This window comes from Chanodichthys erythropterus, chromosome 13, assembly GCF_024489055.1.
Source record: "Chanodichthys erythropterus isolate Z2021 chromosome 13, ASM2448905v1, whole genome shotgun sequence".
NCBI classification, from domain to species: domain Eukaryota; kingdom Metazoa; phylum Chordata; class Actinopteri; order Cypriniformes; family Xenocyprididae; genus Chanodichthys; species Chanodichthys erythropterus.
This window is the reverse complement of record NC_090233.1, coordinates 6,816,660-6,842,496: the sequence shown is the minus strand read 5'-3', so window position 1 is coordinate 6,842,496 and position 25,837 is coordinate 6,816,660. Positions and strand designations below refer to the sequence as shown.

The 25,837-nt window shown below is 34.1% G+C and overlaps 2 protein-coding genes across 3 annotated transcripts; both read right to left on the bottom strand.

Annotated features, from left to right (window-relative positions):
* Positions 1 to 1,485: 1,485 nt before the first annotated feature.
* Positions 1,486 to 12,560, bottom strand: ccdc15 (coiled-coil domain containing 15). Of its 2 annotated transcripts, none has more exons than XM_067407044.1 (10): positions 12,108 to 12,560; positions 11,031 to 11,180; positions 9,744 to 9,917; positions 9,260 to 9,376; positions 9,002 to 9,178; positions 6,675 to 6,779; positions 5,807 to 5,910; positions 4,940 to 5,134; positions 3,183 to 3,331; positions 1,486 to 2,053 (listed from the first exon to the last, which is right to left on the bottom strand). In XM_067407044.1, the coding sequence occupies exons 1-10, from the start codon at positions 12,303 to 12,305 to the stop codon at positions 1,935 to 1,937; spliced, it is 1,488 nt and encodes a 495-aa protein (XP_067263145.1). In that variant the 5' UTR covers positions 12,306 to 12,560; the 3' UTR covers positions 1,486 to 1,934. The 2 variants fall into 2 exon arrangements, with proteins under 2 accessions (XP_067263145.1, XP_067263146.1); XM_067407045.1 differs by having other exon boundaries at positions 9,750 to 9,917.
* Positions 12,561 to 14,802: 2,242 nt separating this feature from the next.
* Positions 14,803 to 24,981, bottom strand: hepacamb (hepatic and glial cell adhesion molecule b). Its single transcript, XM_067407517.1, has 7 exons — positions 24,882 to 24,981; positions 19,458 to 19,799; positions 19,080 to 19,361; positions 18,850 to 18,943; positions 16,891 to 16,976; positions 16,262 to 16,332; positions 14,803 to 15,923 (listed from the first exon to the last, which is right to left on the bottom strand). The coding sequence occupies exons 1-7, from the start codon at positions 24,967 to 24,969 to the stop codon at positions 15,603 to 15,605; spliced, it is 1,284 nt and encodes a 427-aa protein (XP_067263618.1). The 5' UTR covers positions 24,970 to 24,981; the 3' UTR covers positions 14,803 to 15,602.
* Positions 24,982 to 25,837: the final 856 nt, after the last annotated feature.

Below are 25,837 nucleotides of genomic sequence, written 5' to 3'. Positions count from 1 at the left end.
AGTCTACATCTTTTGACTTTATGTCTCGTGGTGGAATTCTGCCAATTGATGGTCAACCCTTTCTCATAGGCAAAATGAAACATTGTATCAAAAACAATAAACACTCCCCAGAGGCAAGAAGCCTTCACGTGACACCCTTAATGATGATCTTATTAATTTCACAGCCACCTGTTGTCTGGTGGATAGTTACCAGCAAAATATCCTTAGTGGCCAAGTTAACTTCTCAGACACATCTGACCCTTATAGTCACATAGGCCAAGAGGCCTCAAAACACTTCTAGATTTTATAGTAAGCAAACTAATTCTACAATTGTTTTCTATAGGATGCATAAAATACTCCATCATAAGTTGTTGAATTTACTGATGATAATCAAAATAAAGTTCCTTAGTTCCTTTTTTGTTCATCCACTCATATTTTAATAAACCTTATTAGTCTTTATGACAAATCTGTATGTGCTTACTATACTGCACAAATCTTTTTAATTTATGAGCACAAGTTGCACTGACAATACAAATACAAATGTAACATGCCAAATAAACACAAGATTGTATGCATCAAACTAAACATATCCTGTATTTGAGAAATTAGGATACTAGAGAAATTACATCCTAGAAATTAGGATGCTGCTTTCTGGAGTGGAAACAAATACTTCTTATTTCCACAGACACAGAAAAAAATTTGACTTCCATTAATTTACTGACTTCTCAACCAGATACTAAAGCATATGGTTTTGTCAAGTCACCTTTATTTATGTAACACTTTTTACAATGCAGATATAGTTCCAAATTAGCTTCAGAGTAATAGCAGGTAAATAATGTATCAAAGATTGTTTTGATTGTACAGCAGTTCAGTATTGATTCGTTTCCATTGTAAAAATCATTAGTTATTAATTTAGTTAATTTATCCATACAGCAGCTCTGGAGAGAACAGTGATGTCATCGTCCAGCTCAGTTCAGTTCTCATACAATGGTGTCAATGAAAGCAGATCAGTAATATTGTGGAATATTAAGTGTCCCCAACTAAGCAAGCCAGAGGTGACAGCAGCAAGGATGGAGAAAAAAACCTTGGGAGAAACCAGGCTCAGTCGGGGGGGCCAGTTCCCCTCTGGCCAACAAACAATCATGGTTTGATTATTATGATTCAGGCAGCATCACAGGTCACAAGTCAGGTTGGGATTGGAAAGTCACAATATTTAATCCAGTTCCATCTGGTTGAAGATTGGATTCATCACACTGCTATGGAGACAGGTTTGTTGAGGATCTGTGCCACTGGCAGTCATGTCGACGAGGCCTTCATAGGGGATAGTCTAGTTGACACAATCTCTAATTGAATTTTTCATTTTGTTTGTATTAAGTGTATTAAAGGTCACACACACACATTTATGTGCTCAAAGAAAACCAACCTGTGACACAACAAACAACCACAAAATGGAATTTCTCAGTTCAGTAAGGTTTATTAACACAGTAAAAATTTTGGTCACATTAATCTCCGTTTATTTAAAACCATCACTGAGTACAATACAAAAAAAATTACAACATGAACTCATTAAAAGGATAGTTCACCCAAAAATAAAAACCTGTATAATTTTTTTCTTCTTCTGCTGAATAAAAAAGAACATATTCTGAATAATATGGGTAACCGAACAGTTGATGAACCCCACTGACTTCCACAGTATGAAAAAAATAAAAATAAATAATACTATGGAAGTCAATGGGGTCCATCAACTGTTTGGTTACTGACATTCTTCAAAATATCTTATTTTGTGCTCAGCAGAAGAAAGAAATTCATACAGGTTTGGAACAACTTAAGGCTGAGTAAATGATGACAGAATTTTCATTTTTGGGTGAACTATCCTTTTAAGTTAATACAACATAAGACTTCAGGCTGTCCAGTCTTAAAACACATTCAGTAATGATTTTAAAGATTTAATACAATCACTTCCTTTGGGAATGGACATCCATAGAGGATGCCTTCCAGGTGGATGAATATTGTCCAAGGCCTCCTTCCTTCAGATCACAGCTTAGCAAGACAGACTGCAGAGCCTGAGCATACGCTGAGAAGAAAAATAAATAAACAAACAAACAAATACATTACATTTATGCTTTTATTTGTGAGGAACAAAGCACTTTGTCAAGGAGCCAACAATATTCATAATATACGATGCCAGGTTTACTGTATATTTAATAATGTAAAATGAAACTTTATTTTTAAGTACATTATAAATCATTATGTTTTAACAATTTTTGATCATGCTTTTAAGAAGTACACTTATTTTGATGTGCAGACTAACATACAAAAGCACATGTAAAGTACTTGCATTTGATATTACATTTAAAGTTAATATGTACTAATTTGCAACTTCATTACAAATGTTTAATTACTAATACTGACATACAAACGATAAAAGTTTACCATAAATGCTTCTCAGAATGTCAGTATATTTGGCAGTACAATTTTAATCATATTTCAAAGACAATAGAAACAATTATGAGATTGCGTATAAAGATGTACTTAAGTCTTAAACTTAAGTGGGTCAAAAAAAGCACTTTTAATATAAATTTAAACTATAATACATTATCATTTAATTGTAAATCACATTTAGTAAAGTGTCTGAAAAATTCCATTTAGTTATATAACCGTAAGTTCTCTTTTAAAAAGTATGCCAAAGTGTACTTATTTTTCATAAGGGTATTCAAAACTTGTTTTCATCTCATTCTAAAATAAGGCTGTTCCTATGATGAACTAAATCCATGAATAAACTTCACAATGTCTGGGAAAATATCTACAGTTATGACATGTTGTGACAGAGGCACACATGCATCGTCTGTCCAGTCATGGTACTGTGAGTAAAATAATTTCCTAACCAGGCACAGCGTGACAAGCTTTCCTTTCCAACAACATAATCACAACCAATTGGAACATTTCTGAAGTTCATTCTATAATTATAAGGAGCAGGACTTTGGACCTATGATATTTCACTGTGGGTGGACCTATCTGACACAAAACCACAGAAATAGGAACCAAGCAACTAAAAAAATATTGAGTCACTTGCTGCTTGTTAGGGCAAAAACTCAATACACAGCATAACAGGACATTCAAATTATTTTCATTTAAGGAGCAATAGGATATTCTATAATTATCCTAAAATATAAAAGGAAACGGATACAGAGTGAGCAGTTTACCTTTTGGATTGTTGTAGAAGATACAGTTGTTGGCGCAGGTATCAGGATGGCTGTCCCAGAAAGTGTCTCCACAGGAACACAGAGGAGGCAGCTCTACTTTGTCCTTCTCCAGTTTCTCTTTCAGTAGAGCCTGCATTGCCTCAATGTACCTGTCATAGAATCATCACATGCCATGACAGCTCATTACAAGTTATTATAACACAATTCTGATCCACTGAATGTAAACCAATATATTTTATGGTGAATTTACAGTTTGTTTATGGTTATGGCTTTTATGGTGTAGACTAGCATTCATTATGTTTTCGGTCATCATCACCCAAAAATGAAAATTATGTAATTTATTACTCACCCTCATGTTGTTTCACACCCGTAAGTTCTTCGTTCATCTTCAGAACACAAATTAAGATATTTTTAATAAAATCTGATGGCTCAGTGAGGCCTGCATTGCCAGCAAGATAATTAACACTTTCAAATGCCCAGAAAGCTACTAAAGACATATTTAAAAAGTTCATGTGACTACAGTGGTTCAACCTTAATATAAAGCGACGAGAATACTTTTTGTGCGTCAAAAACAAAAAACAAAAATGACTTTTCAACAATATCTAGCGATGGCCGATTTCAAAACACTGCTTCGAAGCTTTACTAATCTTTTGTTTCGAATCAATGATTCGGATCGCGTATCAAACTGCCAAAGTTACATGAACTATTGAAATTTCGAAACACTTATGGCGTAACGAAGCCTCGTTTACTGAAATCGATCCGAACCACTGATTCGAAACAAAATATTTGTAAAGTTTCAAAGCAGTGTTTTGAAATCCGCCATCACTAGATATTGTTGAAAAGTCGGTATTTTGTTCTTTTGCCTCACAAAAAGTATTCTCGTTGCTTCATAACATTAAGGTTGAACCACTGTAGTCACATGAACTGTTTTAAATATGTCTTTCTGGGCACTAAAATGTTAATTATCTTGCAATAGAGGCCTCACTGAGCCATCAGATTTCATCAAAAAAATCTTAATTTGTGTTCCGAAGATAAACAAAGGTCTTACGGGTGTAGAACTACATGAGGGTGAGTAAGTAATGACAGAATTTTCTGTTTTTTTGGTGAATTAACCCTTTAAGATTTTTTTTTTTTAAAGAAAGTTTCATTCAGCAAGGATGCATTAAATTGATCAAAAGTTACAGTAAAGAACGCAAGATACATAAAGCGTTTATAGTTTTCATCTGCATGCTCTGAGGCGCAAGTCATTTATGATGAAGGAAAAAAGAGCCACAGTGGCTTCACTGATTGCAGCAACTTCCATTTTTATTACAGATATTTTCCAATTTCCCAGGAAGTGACTACTTGGTTCTCTTGAACACATACGCTTATATTAAATTTGTTTCTTTGGAAACATAGCTAATGTTACTTGAGCAGCCATTCAACATATTAGAATGACTTCTGAAGGGTCATGTGACACTGAAGACTGGAGTAATGATGCTAAAAATTCAGATTTGCTAGAAGAGGGATAAATTACATTATAAAATATATTAAAAGAGAAAACAATTAATGATTTTAAATGAGTAATATTCCATTGATATTTCTGTTTTTACAGTTTTTTTGATCAAATAAATGAAGCCTTGTTGAGCAGAAGAGAGTTCTTTCAAAATCATTAAACAATCTTACTTACCCCAAACTTTTGAACAGTAATGTATTTTTGGTTATAAGGAGCATACTCATAACATGACAATAGTTGTGCATATATTGGCTGTATGTACCGTTTGCTTTCTTTGGTCCTTTTTGTTCTTTTTCGTCGCTCTACCTTCTCTGCTGCCTCCTCCTCATCAAGCCTCAATCGCTCCAAAATCAAATACTCCCTCTCAGCCATGCCTTTTCTTTCTTCCTCCTGCTGTCGCTGCCTTTCCATCTTCTTCTCTTCAGCTTTCCTGAGTTGTTCTTTTTCATTCTTAATCCTACACACAGCAAAAAGTTCTCCGGGTTTATAAAAGAAAGTATAATATAAAGCGCAACATGAAGTCTTTTGTGTTCTTGGACAACTTAATGAAAGGAAAATGATGTGTGGTTACTTGCTTCAATAGTACAAAAGACATGCAGTTAAGCATAGGGACTGGTTACTAAAATTAACTAAAATAAAACTTTTTTTATTATTTGTTATAAAAAAGTGCACATATGTGCACATATACATATAAATTAATTTTGAATCTATTTATTTTTACCTAAATCATTTATCAATCAATAGATGAAAACATGACAACATTTTAAAAATATGTGTGTTTTTCTGGGAATCAAAAAGAAACTGCTAGGAACTTTAAAATCTGTGTATTTGTTATGGGAGTTACATTTTAGAATATTAAGTCATGTCTTTTTATATTGGTCTTTGTCACAAAGACCTGGTACCCTGCTCACAGTCTTATTTTTGGTTTATTATTTTACAGTAACTATTCAGCTACGTAAACTGTTTCCCGTAGTCTGACAACAGGAAAGAAACCAAAAGAGAAGTGAGCAATCATTAAGTGGAAAGGAATGAAAATAGACATCCTTTTCAGAAAAGAGAAAAAATTCAGATTTGCTAGAAGGTCGAAGAGACAAACATGTGATGTCGTGAACATGTGGTGAGGTTCGACCTTGCAGTTCTCTTCAGATGTTTCCTGTGCCTTTGGTGCTCCTTCACTTGCTCTCGCTCAATGTCCATGAAGTGACGTCGATACATGAGGAACTGAGACTGTCTCTGAAACAATACAGTTAGCGCTTGAAGAAAACAATATTATTATGATAATTTTTTTTTGTAAAAAAGACTCCACCTAAATCAAGACTACACACTAAAAACACTACAGTTCACAAGTTAGAGGTTAGTAACTTTTTTTTTTTTTTTTTTTAATAAATATTATCTGTTATCTTTTAGTCTGCAAGGATGCATTAAATTGATCAAAAGCAACAGTAAAAAAAAAAGTAATATTCAATATAATTCATAAATACTGTTCTTTTGAACATTCTATTTATCAGAGAATCCTGAAAAAATGTATCATGATTTTCATCAAAATATTAAGCAGCAAAACTGTTGATAACATTGATAATCATAAGAAATGTTTCTTGAGCACCAATCAGCATATTAGAATAATTTCTGAAGGAATCAATGGAATAAATTACATTTTAAAATATATTAAAATAACCATTTATTTTAAATTGTAATAATATTTTACATGTAACAGTAATGTACTGTATTTACAGTAATTTGCTGTATTTTAATATTTTTTATCAAATAAATGCAGCCTTGGTGCGCAAAAGAGACTTCTTTCAAAAACATTAAAAAATGTTACTGAAACTTTTGAACATTAGACTACTTAAGAATCATGTATATTTTTTTTCAGTGTAATATGCTCACAATCAGATAATCGGTTTCATTTGCATGCATGTTTATAAAAACTACATTACTTTCCCTAATAAAATAATTTAAAGAGGAGACTTTATTCTAAATAAAGTGTGATTCCTCACCTGCCTCTTCAGCTCCTCTTGATTCTCATGAGGCCAAAGCACTTGGGAAGCTCTGTAGTCAGTTGTGAAGCCTGTGCAGGAAGCCATGGGATCTGGCTCATAGACCTACAGAGACACCAAATTGTATACATGAAATAATAACATATTGTGTTAAAAATTTCATAAAGGCCATTTGGTGTAAGTAAGACAGCTTTATTCAGAAGCACCAACTTAATCAGGAAGGGGCTATCTAAGGTATATGTGAAATAATAATAATAATAATAATAATAAATAAAAAAAATAAATAAAAAAACAACCACCACCAACCAGTTTTTATATGATGTTTAAGGAAAGGTGAATCTGAAAATCAATTATATTACAATAATAATTAAGTATGCAAAAGCCTGGTATCTCATTACAAGTATTTTGTCTAAAATATAAAGCAGCTATACAGTCAAACCAAAATTTATTCAGACACCTTCAACATTTCATTCATTAATACAGTTTATTTACTATAGTAAAAAAAAAAAAAAAAAAATGGCAATAAAATATGACAAGATCTCAGAGTTAAACTGTGTAAGAAAATAATTATCTTAATTATGTCAGATAGCACTTAAGCAAAACATGGTTAGGTCAAAGTGTCTGAATAATTTTTGGTTCCAAATGTTGTTGTTTTTTTTTTATCAATTTTACTGGTAGTCCACTGTATGAAGAAGTTTTGGGTATAATATGTCACAGTTTACTTTATTTTGCTATTACATAAATGAACTATAGTGTCCTGCACCAACTAGTAAAAATACATCAAAAATATAAATAATGTCTGAATAATTTTTGGTTTTAAAAGTACTGTGTGAGAAGAATATTGTGTGTGATATTACAAAGACCAGAAAACTAAATATTTTTTTCCAAATGAAATAATTTGCTTCTATACTGTCACTGACTAAAGTCAATTACTTTTTGTTAACTTTTCCCCTACAAAGCTATATGGACATTTTATGTTTTTAGTGTTAAAAAGTAGTCTTAATAGAATAAAATTATCACAATGATAAGAAGCAAAAAGAAATAGTGACATTATCAAATCTGGAGAATATGAATGTAAAAAAAATGTTTAAATGTATCTTATAACTTTGACAGACCTCTAAGAGTACAATACTTTAGTGAGAAGAAAAAAACTTGATAATGTAACAAAGCAGAAACTCAATAATTTACAATATATTTTTTATTTATAATATAAATTTCTTACAGTATAAATTGGGTCTTTATACATGAATACATATCACTGCCTTTTAAATTTTATCACGGAGGTCCCTCGCAGGAGGGTATGTAAGCTTGTTTCCGCCACTAAATAAAAAATAAAAAAGGTAATTGTGACTTTTTATACTGGCTTTTATTCTGACTCACAATTTTGGCTTTTTTTTTTAATTATAAGAATATAAAGTCAGAATTGCAAGTTATAATGTCAGAATTGTGAGTTATAAACTTACAATTGCAGAATATAAACTCGCAATTCTGGCTTTTTTCTTGCAATTCTGACTTCTTTTCTCAGAACCATGAAATATAAACTCGCAATTGCGAGTTATAAAGTCCAATTTTAAGGAAAAAATAGGAATTTATATCTCACAATTCTGACTGTATAACTCACAATTGCGACTTTGTCACGCAATTCTGACTTCATAACTTGCAATTGCAAGTTTACATCGCAATTCTGAGAAAAAAAATGCGAGATGTCAATTTGAGAAAAAAGACGCAATTACCTTTTTTATTATTTATTCAGTGGCGGAAACAAGCTTCCATATGGGGGTAATCATATTTGGGGGTCTGTGTCATCTAAAACCCTTGATATACATTAGATATAAAACCCGTAGATAACATTGAAGACATGCATGTGTAAATCTATTCAACACTTATTTAATGGGCAGAGTGCACAAATAAAGCAGGAAATAATGTTGTTCTCATGCATATCGTTTACTCTTCATGTCCTCCAAAGATCCTATGCCACGAACTTCACAAACTTTGGAAAATAATGGTTCTTCCTCAGAAGCACTTACTGCATTGTAGCAGCCCTGACACATTTATAAGCAAAGCCTTGCTTTCCAGCAGTGATAAAAACTTGTGCACTTTTTTTTTTTTTTTTACATGCACTTTTTTTTTTTTTTTTTACATTGTGTGTCTATTAACATAGTTATAATTTCCATTTTCTTTAATAATGTTATTGCTTTGTATGTATGGATTAATTGCATTATTTTTGATATTTTATTTTAGTGTTGGTATTTTCTATAGCAGTCAGGTAGCTGGAGCTGTGGAGTGCCAACTTTTCCTTCCTTTTTTATTAACACAGGACTTCTTACCATATCATTCTGAAAAGTTACAGTCTTGGTTCTCTGGCGATGCAAATGAAAAGGCTGATCATGTTGCCCCAACAGCAGCTCATCTTCCGTGTCAACATCCTGCTCATTTTCCTCTCCTCCATCATTTGAACCTTCAGTATAATCCTTCTGATCTCTTAAAGTATGTGATTCATGTTTCTGTATATAACAAATGTGAATATATTAAAACCACAACACTGAAAGTTCAGGTCTCAGAAATGACCCAAATGCATGACTCACATTTCTAGCTGGGGATATTTTCCATCTCCCACCAGGTAGCTGTGATAGTTCATCTCCCTCTTGCACTGTTTGACGAGCAGCTAGTCTGTGTCTCACCTGCTTCCTGACTTTACTGACCTGGAAAAAAGTGTCAAGAATCACTCCCTTACATCTAGATTCTGATGAAAACATGCAAACAAAATGATTCACATAGATGCAAAAGAACACATTTTGTGGATCCTGGAACAACATTTTGGTCCGAAAATTTTGTCCTAACCATATCCCTACCCTTAAACCTAAGTTATCCCTAAAATCAGAGAGACATGATATGTGTATAGCACTGATGTTGAAGCACTTAACCCTGGTTGGAAGCGTAAACTTGACATAAACTCTAATATTGTCCCTCAGATCTGATTGGTTGACTGGAATGTTGCTCCAGGATCAACAAAGATGTTGATCCAGGAACATGTTGTACTTGATGAAATCAGGTTCTGCCTGTAAATACATGTACATGATGCGTGTGCTGAGTGGAAAAAATGTCCTCTGTCCCATGAGCACTGACAAAGCTGGGACTGCAGATAGCTCGCTCCCCATGTGTCCAGGAAGGGAATAAATTGGTTTGAGGAGTAAGGCGATGGGCTGCTTTGCTAGTGTGCAATACTTTACCCTCACATTCAACCTGAAAAAAAAAATAAAAATACACAAATGACTTTTTGAGTGTGGGTATTTGAGCATTTGGTATAGAATAAGGAGTCATGACTTTCCACACAGCTATTCAAGCTTATGGTTGTTGGAGACAATAAAATACTAAAGGCACTTTTCACAAATATTTGATGTGCTGAAAACTAGGAATTGTTTATACCATGTTCACTACTGTTTTAATGTTTGGAGTCAGTAAGATTTTTTTTAAATAATAATTTTATCAGATATTGTTAACTAAACTAAAATGATTAAAATGTGTTATCGATAACTGAAGTAAAGCTGAAATACAATATTAATATTAGATGCAAAACATAAATAAGCTTAAGTTGAAATTTTCTCAAACTGAAATAAGCATAAATGAAAATATATATATATATTTTTAAAAATTACAACAGAACTTCAACTAAAATTAAAACTGAAAATGTAAATATTAATAAATAATATAATAGTATATAATAAATAATACTTTTATTCAGTACAGATATATTACATTGTACATGCGAGCCGCACCTACATTGTAAAAAATTACATTAAAGATTTTTTTTTTAATTCTTTAAAAAATGCATCTCGTTTTCCACATAAATATTAAGCAGAACAACATTTTCAACATTGATAATAATAAGATTTTATTTATTTATTTATTTTTTTCAGCATCAAATCAGCATATTAGAATGATTTCTACAGGATCATGTAACACTGAAGACTGGAGTAATGATGCTGAAAATTCAGCTTTGCCATTACAGGAATAAATTACATTTTAAAATATATTAAAATAGAAAACAGTTATTTCCAATAGCAATAATATTTTACAATATTACAGTTTTTACTGTGTTTATTCAAATAAATGAATCCTAAATGAGCATAACTTCTCATTACTTGAGATTTCTGAAAAAAACATTAAAAATGACACCAAACTTTTGAACAACAGTGTAAAGTTTATGCTATAATTTAACATAATTAATAGTACTCTTTCCATAGAACACAGGATTTGTGCCTTGTGCCTGTAAAAATTACAGTCAATAGACAAATTGTGCCCTTCTCAGAGAAAAAGAGTGCCATCCTCTGTTGCTCATTAACAGACATTTCTTACGGTCTCATATGATTTCAGTAGCTGCTGTTGTTTGCGCAGAAGGGCCTGCTGCGAAATACGTTTACGAACTGCATCCTGAAATCGGCGCAGATTCTCCTCTTTCTCTCGTCGGGTCTCCTCTAGAAGCTCTTCCGTAAGCAAAGCCCGGACCTGCCCCACACACAGGGTTAGATTTACATTAAATCCCTGGATAGCAGAAACTTTCCACAAATAGGTACAAAATAGGGCCTGAAGTATTTTTTTCTTTAACCTTAATTAATAATAATGTAATATGAGCCTATTTATCTGGGGTTTGCAAGTTTTGAAAAAAAATTTGGGATATGTCTAAACAGAATCAGAATTATGTTATTTATTAAAACATACATTATAAATAAATAAATAAATAAATAACAAATTTACATAATAAATAAATAAATGTGAGCCTATTAAAATAGACACAATTTATAAATAATAAAATAAATGAAAATAATTACAAATAACAGCCAGTGTTTATATATATATATATATATATATATATATATATATATATATATATATATATATATATATATATATATATATATATATATAAATAATTATTATTATTTTTTTTAATTAGGCGGCTAGTTTATATTTTTATATTTGTGTTTGTATTTTTTAAATGTGTCTAGTTTTATTATTTTTTATTTTCTATTTTAGTTATTTTAGTACTTCAACAAACGAAACAAAAAATTGAAATGCTGAATTGGCAACAAGCTGAAAATGTAAGTTTTAAATGTTTAATTTTATTTCAATTTTAGCTGTAAATATAACAACCCTGATAATATGGCGATGTAACAGGGTTTTTGTAGCCAGAATTTAGTGGCAGTTAATTTGGGTCTAGATTTTGGTTCGTAACTAGTTACTGTTATTTCTTTGTCCCATAAATCAAAGAAAACAAATGTGGGAGTGTTTCTTGACACCTTTTCCAAGTCAGAAATGTGTGACAGACCAAAATCATCACTGTAATAACTTAACGTTAGATAATTTAATAAGCGAGAGACCAGGTGAAGCTCGTGTTTAACTGCATCTCTCCAGCTCTCATATGCAAGTTCTTACCGCGGGATGTTCCTGACACTCATCTCCACTCTCCACCCAAACACCCACAGGCGCCACAGCCGAGTTCCTCTCTGCCAACACTCTCGCATCTTTGGTCTTTCTTCTGTGTCCAGAGGTTATCCTTTTATTTTCTTTTAATACGTTCTTTTGCGTTATCGAAGAGCAAACCCTTTCCTTAGCTGTTCTTGCTTGATTCATTTTCGTATAAAATCTGGTAAGTTAGATATGAATGGGTATAACTATCATTTACGGCTTTTCGATGTTCAGACCTTAATTAGCAAGCACAACATTGACCCTTCAAGCAAAAACAAACCTTCTTAATATGAGTCTTTTTAAAGGACGGGAATTCATTAAGTTGTTACTGTCCTCATGCAAATAACGTTCATATTTCTACTTCTGTATCTGACAGAATTAAAACTCCGTTGTCAATGACGCTAACCGAATCACAACTGCTTTAGTCCCGCCCATTTATGATTCTATTGGCCACAGCTTTGTAAAGTCAAGATTTTATTCGTCGAAAGTGACGCCACTCAAAAAGCTGTAGCGATTTGGTCACGCCCGATGTGCTGCTAAATGTAGGTTCGATAGGAAAAAGACTACATGCTCGTTTTAGTTCCACGCCAATTATACTACTTTTTCCCAAGCCCTAACCTAACCTAAGCGACTAAAATTAAATATGGTGGTTTTACACAGAATTTCATATCCCTATTTTTTTTAAATTATAAATCAAATGTATATTGTGTATCAATTTAAAACCGAGTTTTTATTTATCTATTTACATTTTTTTTTAAATGCACAAAGGAAGTCATTTTATCATTTTAAATAGCCATTGTTGTTATGTAATGTCCTACTTATGCTTCTCATTGTAGTCTTTTACAACTTGTTCATGCCTGAAACTATTTGAGGCATTGTTTTTCCACAGGGTAAGTTATTAGCATTCTCTGTGCTTATTTGGGTTTCTGTCACCAACTTATACATTTATGCATGGGTAAGAATCAACACAAGATCAGCCTGCTCCCTTTACAATGCCTGTTCTCAGCGGCCGTGCCCATGCATAACAAGGAGCCTACTGTGTCTTTTGTGTGAATCAGCACACACATTGTCTCTCCCTTTTCAGGGACAGTATGAACTTCAACAAGACAGACACGATTACATAATACTCAGATTATTAGCGGGTGAAACACTGCGTAAAATCTCATAAAATATCTGAAAGTTTGCATTTAGGTCTTTCTCAATATTTTATTTAACATCTTCTTTACAGATCAGCTCTACTTGTCATTAACATTCACCAAAATAAAAACAGGCCAGTTCATGTTCTTCAAGTGAATGAGGAAATAAAAACTAAAAAAAAAAAAAAAAAAAAAAAAAGGAAACACAAATATTCACTGTTGGCTTGACAAAGCATTGCCTGGAAGTTTACAACAATTGTAAACTACTGAAAACTTGGCCAGTTTGAATGCAGATCTTGCTAGGTGGTTGCTGGGTCGCTAGTGGTTCTTTCGAGATTTTCCTATGGGGTTTTATAATGAGGTTTTTCAATTATGAGTAAAATAATGCTTGTGGTAGACATAACTTGATGATACTTTGAAGTTTTGTTCTACAACAAACTGCACACACTCATACCCCTGCTGTGACGTGTCTTATTTAGTTGCTTATTAGAAACAAATAAATATAACTGCTTTAAAAAAATATTTATATATATTTTCAGCAAGGGGGTGTGTAATTTACACTGTAGAACAAAAGTATTGTCAAGTTATGTTGTAGTTTTTTCGCATCTCTATTTAAACTAGAAGCATACACTATAAAAAAATGCTAGGTTAAAAACAACTAAAAGGGATAGTTCACCCAAAAAGGAAAATTTGATGTTTATCTGCTTACCCCCAGGGCATCCAAGATGTACAGATGACTTTGTTTCTTCAGTAGAACACAAATGATGATTTTTAACTCCAACCGTCGCCGTCTGTCAGTCGTATAATGCATGTCAATGGGAACACAATCTATAAGAGTAAAAAAAAACATGCACAGACAAATCCAAATTAAACCCTGCGGCTCGTGACGACACAATGATGTCCTAAGACACGAAACGATCAGTTTGTGCGAGAAACCGAACAGTATTTATATCATTTTTTACCTCTAAAACACCACTATGTCCAACTGCCTTTAGCATCCAGTGTGTGAGGTCTGAAAATGCGTTCTGATGACGGAAATGATGTCTCGCGCTTATACTTCAATGAGTGCGACAGATCACTTCCGGCGTCAGAGCGCAATCAGACCTCACACACTGGATGCTTAAGGCAGTTGGACATAGTGGTGTTTTAGAGGTAAAAATTATATAACTACTGTTCGGTTTCTCGCACAAACCGATCGTTTCGTGTCTTAGGACATCAATGTGTCGTCACGAGCCGCAGGGTTTAATTTGGATTTGTCTGTGCATGTTTTTTTGACTCTTATAGATGGAGTTCCTATTGACACGCATTATACGACTGACAGACCTCAACGGTTGGAGTTAAAAATCATCATTTGTGTTCTACTGAAGAAGTCACCTGTACATCTTGGATGCCCTGGGGGTAAGCAGATAAACATCAAATTTTCATTTTTGGGTGAACTATCACTTTAAGTTGGGTTAAAAATGGACAAACCCAGCGATTGGGTTAAATGTTTGCACAACCTGCTGGGTAGTTTTATTTAACTCAACTATTGTTTAAAAATTACTGTATTGCTTGCTAAAAATGAACCCAAAATATGTTGGAAATTAACATTAATTAATGTGTTTAATGAATAATAATTAAACAATAAATATTTATTAAATTGATTATTAATAAATGTTCACATTTTGATTATTATTGTTGCCTAGTAATTATGTGTCTGATTTCTAATTTCCAACCTATTTGGGGTTCATTTAAGCCAGCCATCAGTAATTTTTAAACAATAGTTGGGTTAAATAAAACTGCCTAGCACGTTGGGCAAACATTTAACCCAACCACTGGGTTAAAACAATCCAATTGCTGTGTTAGTACATTTTCAACCCGACTTGGTTAGTTTTTAACAAAGCATTTTTTTAGAGTGTATAATTCCCGCACCCCCTTCCAAACCCTGATGTCCTGCAAAGCGAGATGCGGACCCCAGGTTGGGAACCGCTGGACTACTGGAACTGTGTGAGAACACTATGTCAGAAAACACTGAAGAACTGTTTTGATGGCGGATGTAGCTAGAAAGCTTTGCCAAGCCAACACAATCACATTCCAGTGACATCTCTGAGAGAGAACCTGAAGAGACCTAGAGTGTTAGATCAACTCAGCATTTCCAATGTGCTTTCAAATAAAACGTGTCTTAACATGATAAAGCTAAACAAGTTTGAAATGCATAGTTTTGTAGCATAGACACATATATGTGTATTTACATATTTACATACATTAATGCAAAAGTATTTGTGCAGGTCATTATCTGACTTTTTGCAGCATGTGGGCTCGGCAGACGTGGTCAGTGCATCGATATCTATATTTTTGGGGAGCCTCTGGGTTCTTGTGGAGGGGTGGATGGATCCTCAGGCTTCCTGGCTGGAGACGAGGACTGTGAGACTCGACCGGACTCTCGGCTGCGGGGCGAGGAGGGGGCTGGTGGGCTCTCACTGTGTCCTTTCCTCCGGCGATGGTGCGGTGGGGATTTGGTGGAGGTGCGAGGGTATCTGCGAGAGGAGCGAGCCGGAGGCTCAAGCGAGTCGGATGGAGGAGGTAATGAGCTGCTGTAGCTTGGAGGGCTGCTGCTAATGGAGGTGCATGTTTCACATGTTGATGGCGGTTCGCCAGGAGGAGAATCCTGAGGATGTCAAGTGCAGGCATTTACAGTCTTCGCACGCCTACATCATTGCACTTTCGTATTATGAAGACATGCAAAACTTCTAGGCTATTCTTGTAACACAGATATAATAACATCATAACCTATTCTACTGTATATTAGAATATGTGGTGAAAACATGAATATTAATGTGTAATGCAAAGAAATGTTTCTGAAGCAGAAACGGTTTCAACCTTTGCTCTCTGACTCACAGACAGCTCTACTGAGGTAATGGACCACTCATCCACTTGAAAGGCTATTTTTAACCATAAAGTGTGGGTGTGCTGGAAGAGGGAAATTAAATAATGATGTCATAATACCTTCTCTTTTAAGATGTAAAGTGATACAGGATTCCTCCGCTCATGATCAGTCATTATTGGGATGACATCATCTAGGTATATAATTGAACAATTAATCATGAAATATAATATAATATAATATAATATATTATATTATATTATATTATATTATATTATATTATATTATATTAGATTATATTATATTATATTATAATATAATATAATATAATATAATATAATATAATATAATATAATATAATATAATATAATATAATATAATATAATATAATATAATGCCCCATATTGCATCCTGTGCTCATGATCATTTAACTATATAAATATAGTATAATATAATAAAATGTAATATTATACAATATAATGTAATATAAGATGACATAATATAATACAATATAATAGAGAAAAATGAATGACATACTTTAATAAAAATACAAAGTGCATGCTTGTACACTATTTTTGCTTATTTTTAAAAACAGGAATGAGTCAAAATAATTTCGATCAACTATACATCAAAACAATTTTTTTTAAATCATCAAGTAATATCAGCATATTCAGTATATTTACTCTGATGAACATTCGATATGGACAGTAAATCAACATTAAGTAACAACTTGATAACATTGAATACATACCCTCAGGCTTGACATCATGATACCTGATGTGGTGGTTTTGTGGAATGGATCTTGGTATAATAGTTTTGGACTTCTGTTTTTTTGATCTGTTAATGAAAGTATTTATGGTGACATATGTTAAAGGGTTAGTTCACCCAAAAATGAAAATTCTGTCATTAATTACTCACCCTCATGTCGTTCCACACCTGTAAGACTTTCGTTCATCTTTGGAACACAAATGAAGATCTTTTTGATGAAATCTGAGAGCTTTCTGTCCCTCCATGGACAGCTACGCAACTGACACTTTGAAGCATTGAGAAGTTGATATTTATAGTCCATATTTTCTGAGATTCTATCATTTTATATGATGAACTGATGAACAGTACACTAGTGCGTTTTTGATTTAATACAGCGTTTCAGAAACAGTCTATACTACACAACTGAAAACACATGTCACATGACCATTCATGCACACTGGGCATGTGTGTACAAGTGTAAACAGTTGCCTTTTGCGCATATTGGTAGCCAGTATTAAGGGTGCCATGGAATTGAAAATTGAATTTACCTCGGCATAGTTGAATAACAAGAGTTCAGTACATGGAAATGACATACAGTGAGTCTCAAACTCCATTGTTTCCTCCTTCTTATATAAATCTCATTTGTTTAAAAGACCTCCGAAGAACAGGCGAATCTCAACATAACACCGACACAACTTAATTCTTTATAAAGCTCTCCAACAGTGTAGCGTTAGCCACGGAGCACTATCAAACTCATTCAGAATCAAATGTAAACATCCAAATAAATACCATACTTACGCGATTAGACATGCTGCATGACGAATACTTTGTAAAGATCCATTTTGAAGGTTATATTAGCTGTGTGAACTTTGTTTATGCAATGATAGAGTCGAGAGCTCGGGAGGGGGCGGAAAGCGCGAGCAATTAAAGGGGCCGCAGCCTGAATCGGTGCATTTCTAATTAAGCCTCTAAATAGGCAGTTAAAAAAATTTATTAAAAAAAAAACTATGGGGTATTTTGAGCTGCAACTTCACAGACACATTCAGGGGACACCTTAGACTTATATTACATCTTGTAAAAAAAAACGTTCTATGGCACCTTTAAAAAAAAAAGAGTGCAGAGTTTACTGCACAATGGCTACTAAAAATAACAACAAAGCCAGCAAAGATTGCAGTTCAGTCTTATTTTTTATGCGGTTGTCAAAGATGCGCAGAGTGAACGTGGGCAGCCACGCTATCATTTTCAATTTATACTGAAACACATCCCCAGTGTTTTCAAACTAAAACGGGGTGTGCAGCATTTTTGAAAGTCTGCATTTTTGAGATTTGAAAATGCCGGCGTAGTGTAAACGACAGGCATAACCGTAGCAAAACTCATGCGTTTTAAAATGAAAATGTACTAGTGTAAACAGGGCCTTAATTTAGTCTTTTATTCACATATAAACATCAATCAGCGAACATCAACAGAAGCTCAACCAAACCTGCTTGACGCGCGAGAACAAACCTCTTGGCGAAGCTCAAACATGCTGCGCAACATGAGAATGAATCTCATTGGTTCTCGCACATGTCAAGCAAACATGCTTGAGCTTCTGTTTACCACAACTGATGTGTGAGTAGATGTATGTTTATATGTGAATAAAATCCTAAATTAATTCTGTTCATCATATAAAGCAATTGTGTCTCTTTGAAAAATTTGGACTAAACCACTCAATTCATATGGATTAGTTTTACAATCTATGAATTTTTTGAAGATTCAAAGTGTCAGTTGCGTAGCTGTCAATGGAGGGACAGAAAGCTCTCAGATTTCATCAAATTCATATGTGTATTAATGAAAGTCTTATGGGTTTGGAACGACATGAGGAATTAATGACAGAATTTTTGTCTTTGTGTGAACTATCCCTTTAATTTACACTAATTTTGTTAACTTAACGATGGATAAGTGGCAAAGAAAAATAAATTCATACTTTTTCGATGGCCTCCAGCAAGCACACACTGTTACAAGGGTGACGAGGAGGAAGATTCCAACTGTGGACAGTATGATATAAAGGGAGCTCCTTTCTGGAAACAAGAAAAGTTTCAGCCATTTTGTTTCTTAACGAACAGCAAATATTACATAAACATATTTACAGAATATATATTACAGTATCAATGTATTTAAAAATTGTTCATTATGTTCAAATGTTCCCATTCTTACTGTAAACTGTGAGTTTCACTGGCAGACTTCTCATGCTACTAATAGGGTTCTCCACCATACAACTGTAGACATCTTCATCAACAACCTGAACGCGTGTGATGGTCAGGACCTTCTGGTTCGCTGACAGCAGCAGACGGGTCTCATTTAGTAATGGAAGACCACCTTTTGCCCAGCTATAGGTGGTCTTTGTACCCGTTTCATGGGTGCAGTTTAATGTGAAATTCTCTGTCAGTTCCAGAACAGTAGAAGTGACCATGTGGACGTGTGGCTTAGAGATTGGCTCTGGTAAAATATCAGCCAGTATTTTATTGGTATGATTTACACAAATGTCTACAATGTCTGATTTCCTTTTTTTTTAAAAAAAAAATAGAGTCTTACCATCCACTGTCAGATCGATGCTGCCCTCTCCAGTAAAGGTGTCATCAGTGATGGAGATCTCTACTTCATAAGTGCCCTCATCAGACAGCCTGAGGTTATGCAGCAGCAGTGTACCATTCTCAAACACAAGGATACGGTCTCTGTATTCCGGCCGCAGGTTACCAATGATCTCCGTACCAATGGACTGGACTACTGTAACAGGTTTGTCCCTCTTCAGCTGCCATTTGATTACAGGAGGATCCAGACTGGTGCTTGAGTATCGGACAGAGAGCAGAGCTTCTCCACCTACTGTCCCTCTGATCAGCGTCTCCAAACTGGTAATGTTCACCCCCTGAACACCTGCTGTGACGTGAACATCTATTAAACATCTGATTTATGAGATTAACGTTAGTTTGTCAAAATGTGAAGAGATCAAGTGAAAGTTCAAATCAAATGGATGCAAATAGTTATCAATAAACTATGCCATGTTTTTTTGAGTATGGAAATCTTACCTGTTTTATTTATGGCTGACAAATATGCATCATATTAGGTTTATTAATTTGTTTATGAATCTTAAATTTAAGCCTATATAGTGGATTTCCTGCTTCCAGCTTATGGTCATGTGGTGTAAAAGTTGTGCGGTGGGTAAAGCTCAGGGTTCATAATCAGAAGGTTAATGGTTTGATCCACACAAGGAGTGAGCCATGAGCCATTATGCTCTTGAGCAAAGCACTTCACCTCAGGCTCCTCTAGAAGGATTGAACCTGTAGTAAGTGCAATGTAGGACAAAAGTGTCTGATAAATTAATACTTACATAATTATCACATGCATAAAGTATGACTGATGCTATTTAACACAATTAAATAAAAATTCAGCATTTCAGTCTTTAAATGGTTAGTTCACCCAAAAATGAAAAAATTTAATTTATTACTCACCCTCATACCCATAAGACCTTCGTTAATCTTTGGAACGCAAATTAAGCTATTTTTGATGAAACCTGATGGCTCAGTGAGGCCTGCATAGCCAGCAATGACATTTCCTCTCTCAAGATCCATTAATGTACTAAAAACATATTTAAATCAGTTCATGTGAGTACAGTGGTTCAACATTAATATTATAAAGTGATGAGAATATTTTTGGTGCGCCAAAACACTGCTTCAGGAAGCTTTGGAGCATTATGAATCAGCATATCGAATCAGTGGTTCGGAGCGCCAAAGTCACGTGATTTCAGCAGTTTGGCAGTTTGACACGCTGATTCATTATGCTCCGAAGTTTCCTAAACCAGTGTTTTGAAATCGGCCGTCATTATTTATTTATTTTTTTTGGAGCAACAAAAATATTCTCATCACTTTATAATATTAATATTGAACCACTGTACTCACATGAACTGATTTAAATATGTTTTTAGTACATTAATGGATCTTGAGAGAGGAAATGTCATTGCTGGCTATGGAGGCCTCACTGAGCCATCGGATTTCATCAGAAATATCTTAATTTGTGTTCCAAAGATGCACGAAGGTCTTGCGGGTGTGGAACAGCATGAGGGTGAGTAATAAATGACATTATTTTCATTTTTGCGTGAACTTACCGTTTAAAGTCGTTATGTATGTATGTTCTTTTTGTGATGTTCATCTGAAAAAGCAATTTTTAAAAAAAAAATTTAATCCAGAATATATACAATCAGAGAGAAGTCTATCATTTAACAGTAAGATTCAGTTGATGACATTTGGATTCACTTCATGATATTTTGATTAAACATTACAAGCTATTTAATTATAATAATAAACATTCACAATAAGATAAATAACATGCATTTAACCTGGTGCTCTTCTTGTTGTGGTCAAACATAACAGATTTTTGTTCAATGAAATTAATATACTATATTTTAGTTTGATAATGTTTTTTATTTAACAGGGCATTTTATGATACTAAATTGTATTTATGCACTTTTTGAGCATTGACTTGAAAATGAAATTTCCAAATTAAATTGTAATAAATCTTGAATGCTTTGGAGCACAGACTTAAGTTTGGTCTCTTTTGAAAGCTGCAGTCCGTAACTTTTTTGGTTAAAAATGATCATGAAATGATCAAAAAAGTACATAACCAGCCAGTGTTCAAAACTATCTCCTTACCTTAGCCTATTCACAATGGTAAGCTTATAATAATGTTTTCTAATAAAACTGGTACTGATAGGTTTCCACGGGAAATTCGAGCATTCATTCGTTTGTCTTTGCGTCATTACTTCACGTCTGTTTACCTAAAGAAGGAGTCCCAGCTATATGGCTTGTGAGGATGCTGCTGGTAGTGGATCATTTATACCCTTTTCTCACAGCAGCTGCAATAATTAAACTTATCATTTTGATGGCAGATTGTAATCCAGAAAGGAATAAATGACAGTCATCAGTGACAACTGGAGATTCACCCGTAGTCAAAAGCAAAAGACTTTGGTCGGTGGAGTGGCTACAGAAATTGAAATCTGCAGGTAATGCTAATGCTAATGTTCATACTACCAAGACTACAATCTGTGATTTCGAAGCATGGTATCTACAACTGTGTGGTGACTGACAGAAAACATTAGATTCATCCGTGCTGAGGAGCCATGCCAAGGCACAACCCGCATAAAGATGATAATTCTGCAAATAACTGCAATTGCAGGTTTCAAACAGAGATGGTGACAAAGAGGCAAAACTTACAGACTGCAGTGTTAAAAACGACACTTGGCAGATTACTGATAAAGTGAAATAATTTTTTTTTTTTTAAGTGAACTTAAATTAGTATGGCAAAACGTACAAGAATACTATATTCATTTTATATATGAACTATATATTTTCCAAAAGACGTTTACTCAATCAAAGCCATGAATTTAAAAAAGTTGTTCCAAATTTAGCTTGATACCTCAAAAAATTATCTTTCAGTAAGACTTAGTTTGGGTGCAGTACCAAAAGTTTCCACTAGATGAAATTAGTTCCCCATTCATTTCTAATGTCATTTTTGACTGCAAGGAGAACAAGTGTGACTATTTTTTTCAGGACCATTTAACCTTTTTGAATCATGTCCATTTTTTTTTTTTTTTGTGCATTCAACAAAACTGTCAAAATGACTGTAGAGCACCAGCGGGTTAAAAATTAGAGGAATTTGCATTTTATTCAGACTTTAAGTTCCATATGTGTTCACGTTATATGTGTTCACATAATTGTTCATTAGTGCATGTAGATTTAGCATTCCCCTTATTATTGTTTCCACACACACAGGGAAGATTACACTTAATGTGTCAGTTTGTTAAGGCCTCTCCCTGCCTTCTGTCTTACTTCACTGCAATCTTGTGCAAATGAAGCCATAATAATACTCATCAGATCCCACTGCCAGACAGAACAACACCATAACCTTCATACAGGACACTTGCACACATGCACAGCCTAAAACACCCTTTAAAACTGAGCACTTTCAGACATTAATGAGCCAAATGACATATGTAATAGCAAATGGCTAGGTTACAGGCCAAAAAAGGATCACAGGTGTGTTCTGATAGGTTCACAGACAGAAAATAAATGACAAAATCCAACCAACTAGTTAAGATACACTACTGCTTTAAAGTTTGGGGTTGGTAAGATTTCTTAATGTTTTTGAAATAAGTCTTCTATGCTCACAAAGGCAGCATTCAATGATTAAAAAACAGTAAAAATTGTAATATTGTGAAATATTATTACAATAAAAAAACTGTTTACTATTTTAATATATTTTAAAATGTAACTTATTATTGTAATGGCAAAGCGGAACTATTCCAGTCTTCAGTGATCCTTCAGAAATCATTCTAATATGCGTATTTGCTTTTAAAGCCTTAAGTAATTTAATGTAAAGTATTCTCTTTCTCTGATAACCAGCAAAATAAAGCCTGTGTGGAAACAGCCCATCTCCCTGGTAACTGCTTACAGTGCGAAAGGCCTGCCAGAGATGAGAACACAAAAGCTTGAATTGTTTGGCCCAATTTCCTGGAATGAAAAGGGCCCACAGAGCGACAAACAATCAGTGTGATGAGATGAAAAGTGACACACGGGGCTCCTGTGGCTCTGTTGATGACAACATTGGCCAATTGTACAGCACAAACAAGCTTCTAAAGTAGTCACGATGTAGGGATAGAAATGGGTTTTCATGATGTTGTAAATAGGAATATGAAGTAGTCCATCCATCTTTGTCCTTCTAGTAACTTATTGTCTCAATACTGCAATCTGCTCTGACACTGCTGAGTAGTACATCCGGACAGGCAAAAACTTACAGATCACAGAGAAACACAGCATCTCATGGGTCTTTTTCTATACTTTTTATTTTCATTTTCATTTGGGTGTGGTAGTAATATTCCAGGTATTTTTCATACATTTAGTCACTCTTAAAATGTATGAATGTCATAGCATTATATAACCAAATCAAACCATTTATTCTAAAGAAAGCAAGCAAAACATTTAATTTTTGGGCAAACACTTTATTTCGATGGTCCACTTTAGATATTTAACTAACTAAAAGTAACTTTGCTACTAGATGTTAAAGAACTCTCATTTGAGTATTAGTAGACTGTCTGCTTAATATCTGATAACAATTTATTTTGATGCTCCCCAACAGACATTCTACTGACTATAAGTAACTTTGATAACGTCAACTTGTCAACGCCATAATCTAACAGTCTACTCTACTAATAATCAAATGATAGTTAGTTGACGTAGTTACAAAGTTACTTATATTTAGTACAATGTCTAAAGTGGACCATCGAAATAAAGTGTAACCTATTTGGGTAGCCAACCATCCATCACAATGACACCAGTTACTGTTTACAAAATTCAGTAAAGCTAAAAAAGTGACATTAGTTTAAAACAAAGCTTTAGAATTATTTGTTTGCTGATGTGGCAGAAGTGTCCAAAAGTGCACAAATTCTGTATTGGTCTATAATAGGGTCACCGTGATTTTTTGCCATATTTTGTTGATCCTGGAACAACATTCCTGTCCGAAAATTTAGTCTTGACCTCCTACCCCTAAACCTAATCCTACCCATAACTTATCCCTAAAATCAGAGGGGAAAATAGGTGAATAACATTGATGTAGAAGCACCAGTAAACATGTCCCTCAAAAAAAACAGTAAACATGTCCCTCAAATCTGATTGGTTGATTGGAATGTTGTTCCAGGATCAACAAAGATGTTGATCCAGGAACATGTCGTACTTGGTGAAATCACATTCACCATACTAATAGATAATATGGTTACTTTCTGGTTTCTTCCCATTGCAAACACCCCAGCATATGACATATGCTATAACACTGAAGTCCTTGAAAAATCTTATACAAAGTATAAAACTAAAAGATGTTCTGTCATTTTTTAACTACTACGCCACAAGCTCTCATTCAAGGCCAACAGTGCAGCGTTGTCATTCAGTATAAAGTTACATTTGTCCCTCTTACCTGAGTGGATCAGAACTGCAAGGATCAAGAGGAGAGGTGCTGCAAAAGCGGCTGATGTCCAAGAGAAAGCCTCCTTCTCTGCCTTCATCTTGGGTCTAACTTTCAAAGTCTTCCCAAAACAATTAGCATGATTTGTTCACTCTGAGCACGTCCCCCAACTCAGAGTCCTGCCATTCCTTCCGAGGCTGGGCTACGCACACGCATAAACACGCACAGACGTGCACTCACACACACATGTGCGTGTGTACATGTTTTCACACAACCATTGCACCATGATGGCATGTTTGTAGTCGTTGAATAGGTCTGTTTGTGTAAGGGGAGAAGGGGGTGGTAATTAATGTGGGGAGGTTGTTGTTGCTTCACTGCCTGACTGTTTATTGTATTTCACAAATGAATTTTCCTTGAGTAATTAATAAAGAACTGGGTTCTTCTTTTTAAAAAAAATGATAATGCAACAAAATAGCTCATATTAAATGAATGAAAATAATGTAAAAAATAAAAGGAGCATTGACAGTACTGCAATACTAGCATGAGTATATGCTTATCCTGATACACTTACAAAAACAACAAAAAAAAAATCATGCAAATGATCATGCAAATCTATTTTATTAAAGATCAAATGGTTTTGATTCCGGGCAAATACTGAATGCACTTGTTGCTTCATGCTTCATCTTCCTCCGTCTCATTGTTCATAACATCAACAGGAAGGGGAAAGCAGGCAAAAATGAGATAAGAGAAGAAATTTATTTAAGCTGATCTGGGATCTGACTTACCATCATAAAACTGGTCACAACAAGGCATATCAAGAACCAGAACCAAATGATTTTTGATTTTCCAAATGGGAAATTGACAAATAATATGGGCATAAATGATATAGGCTATATGAAATATACGCAAATAATGCAGACTTTCAATTAATATAAATTCTGCAGGCATAATAAATATGTGTCTAGTTG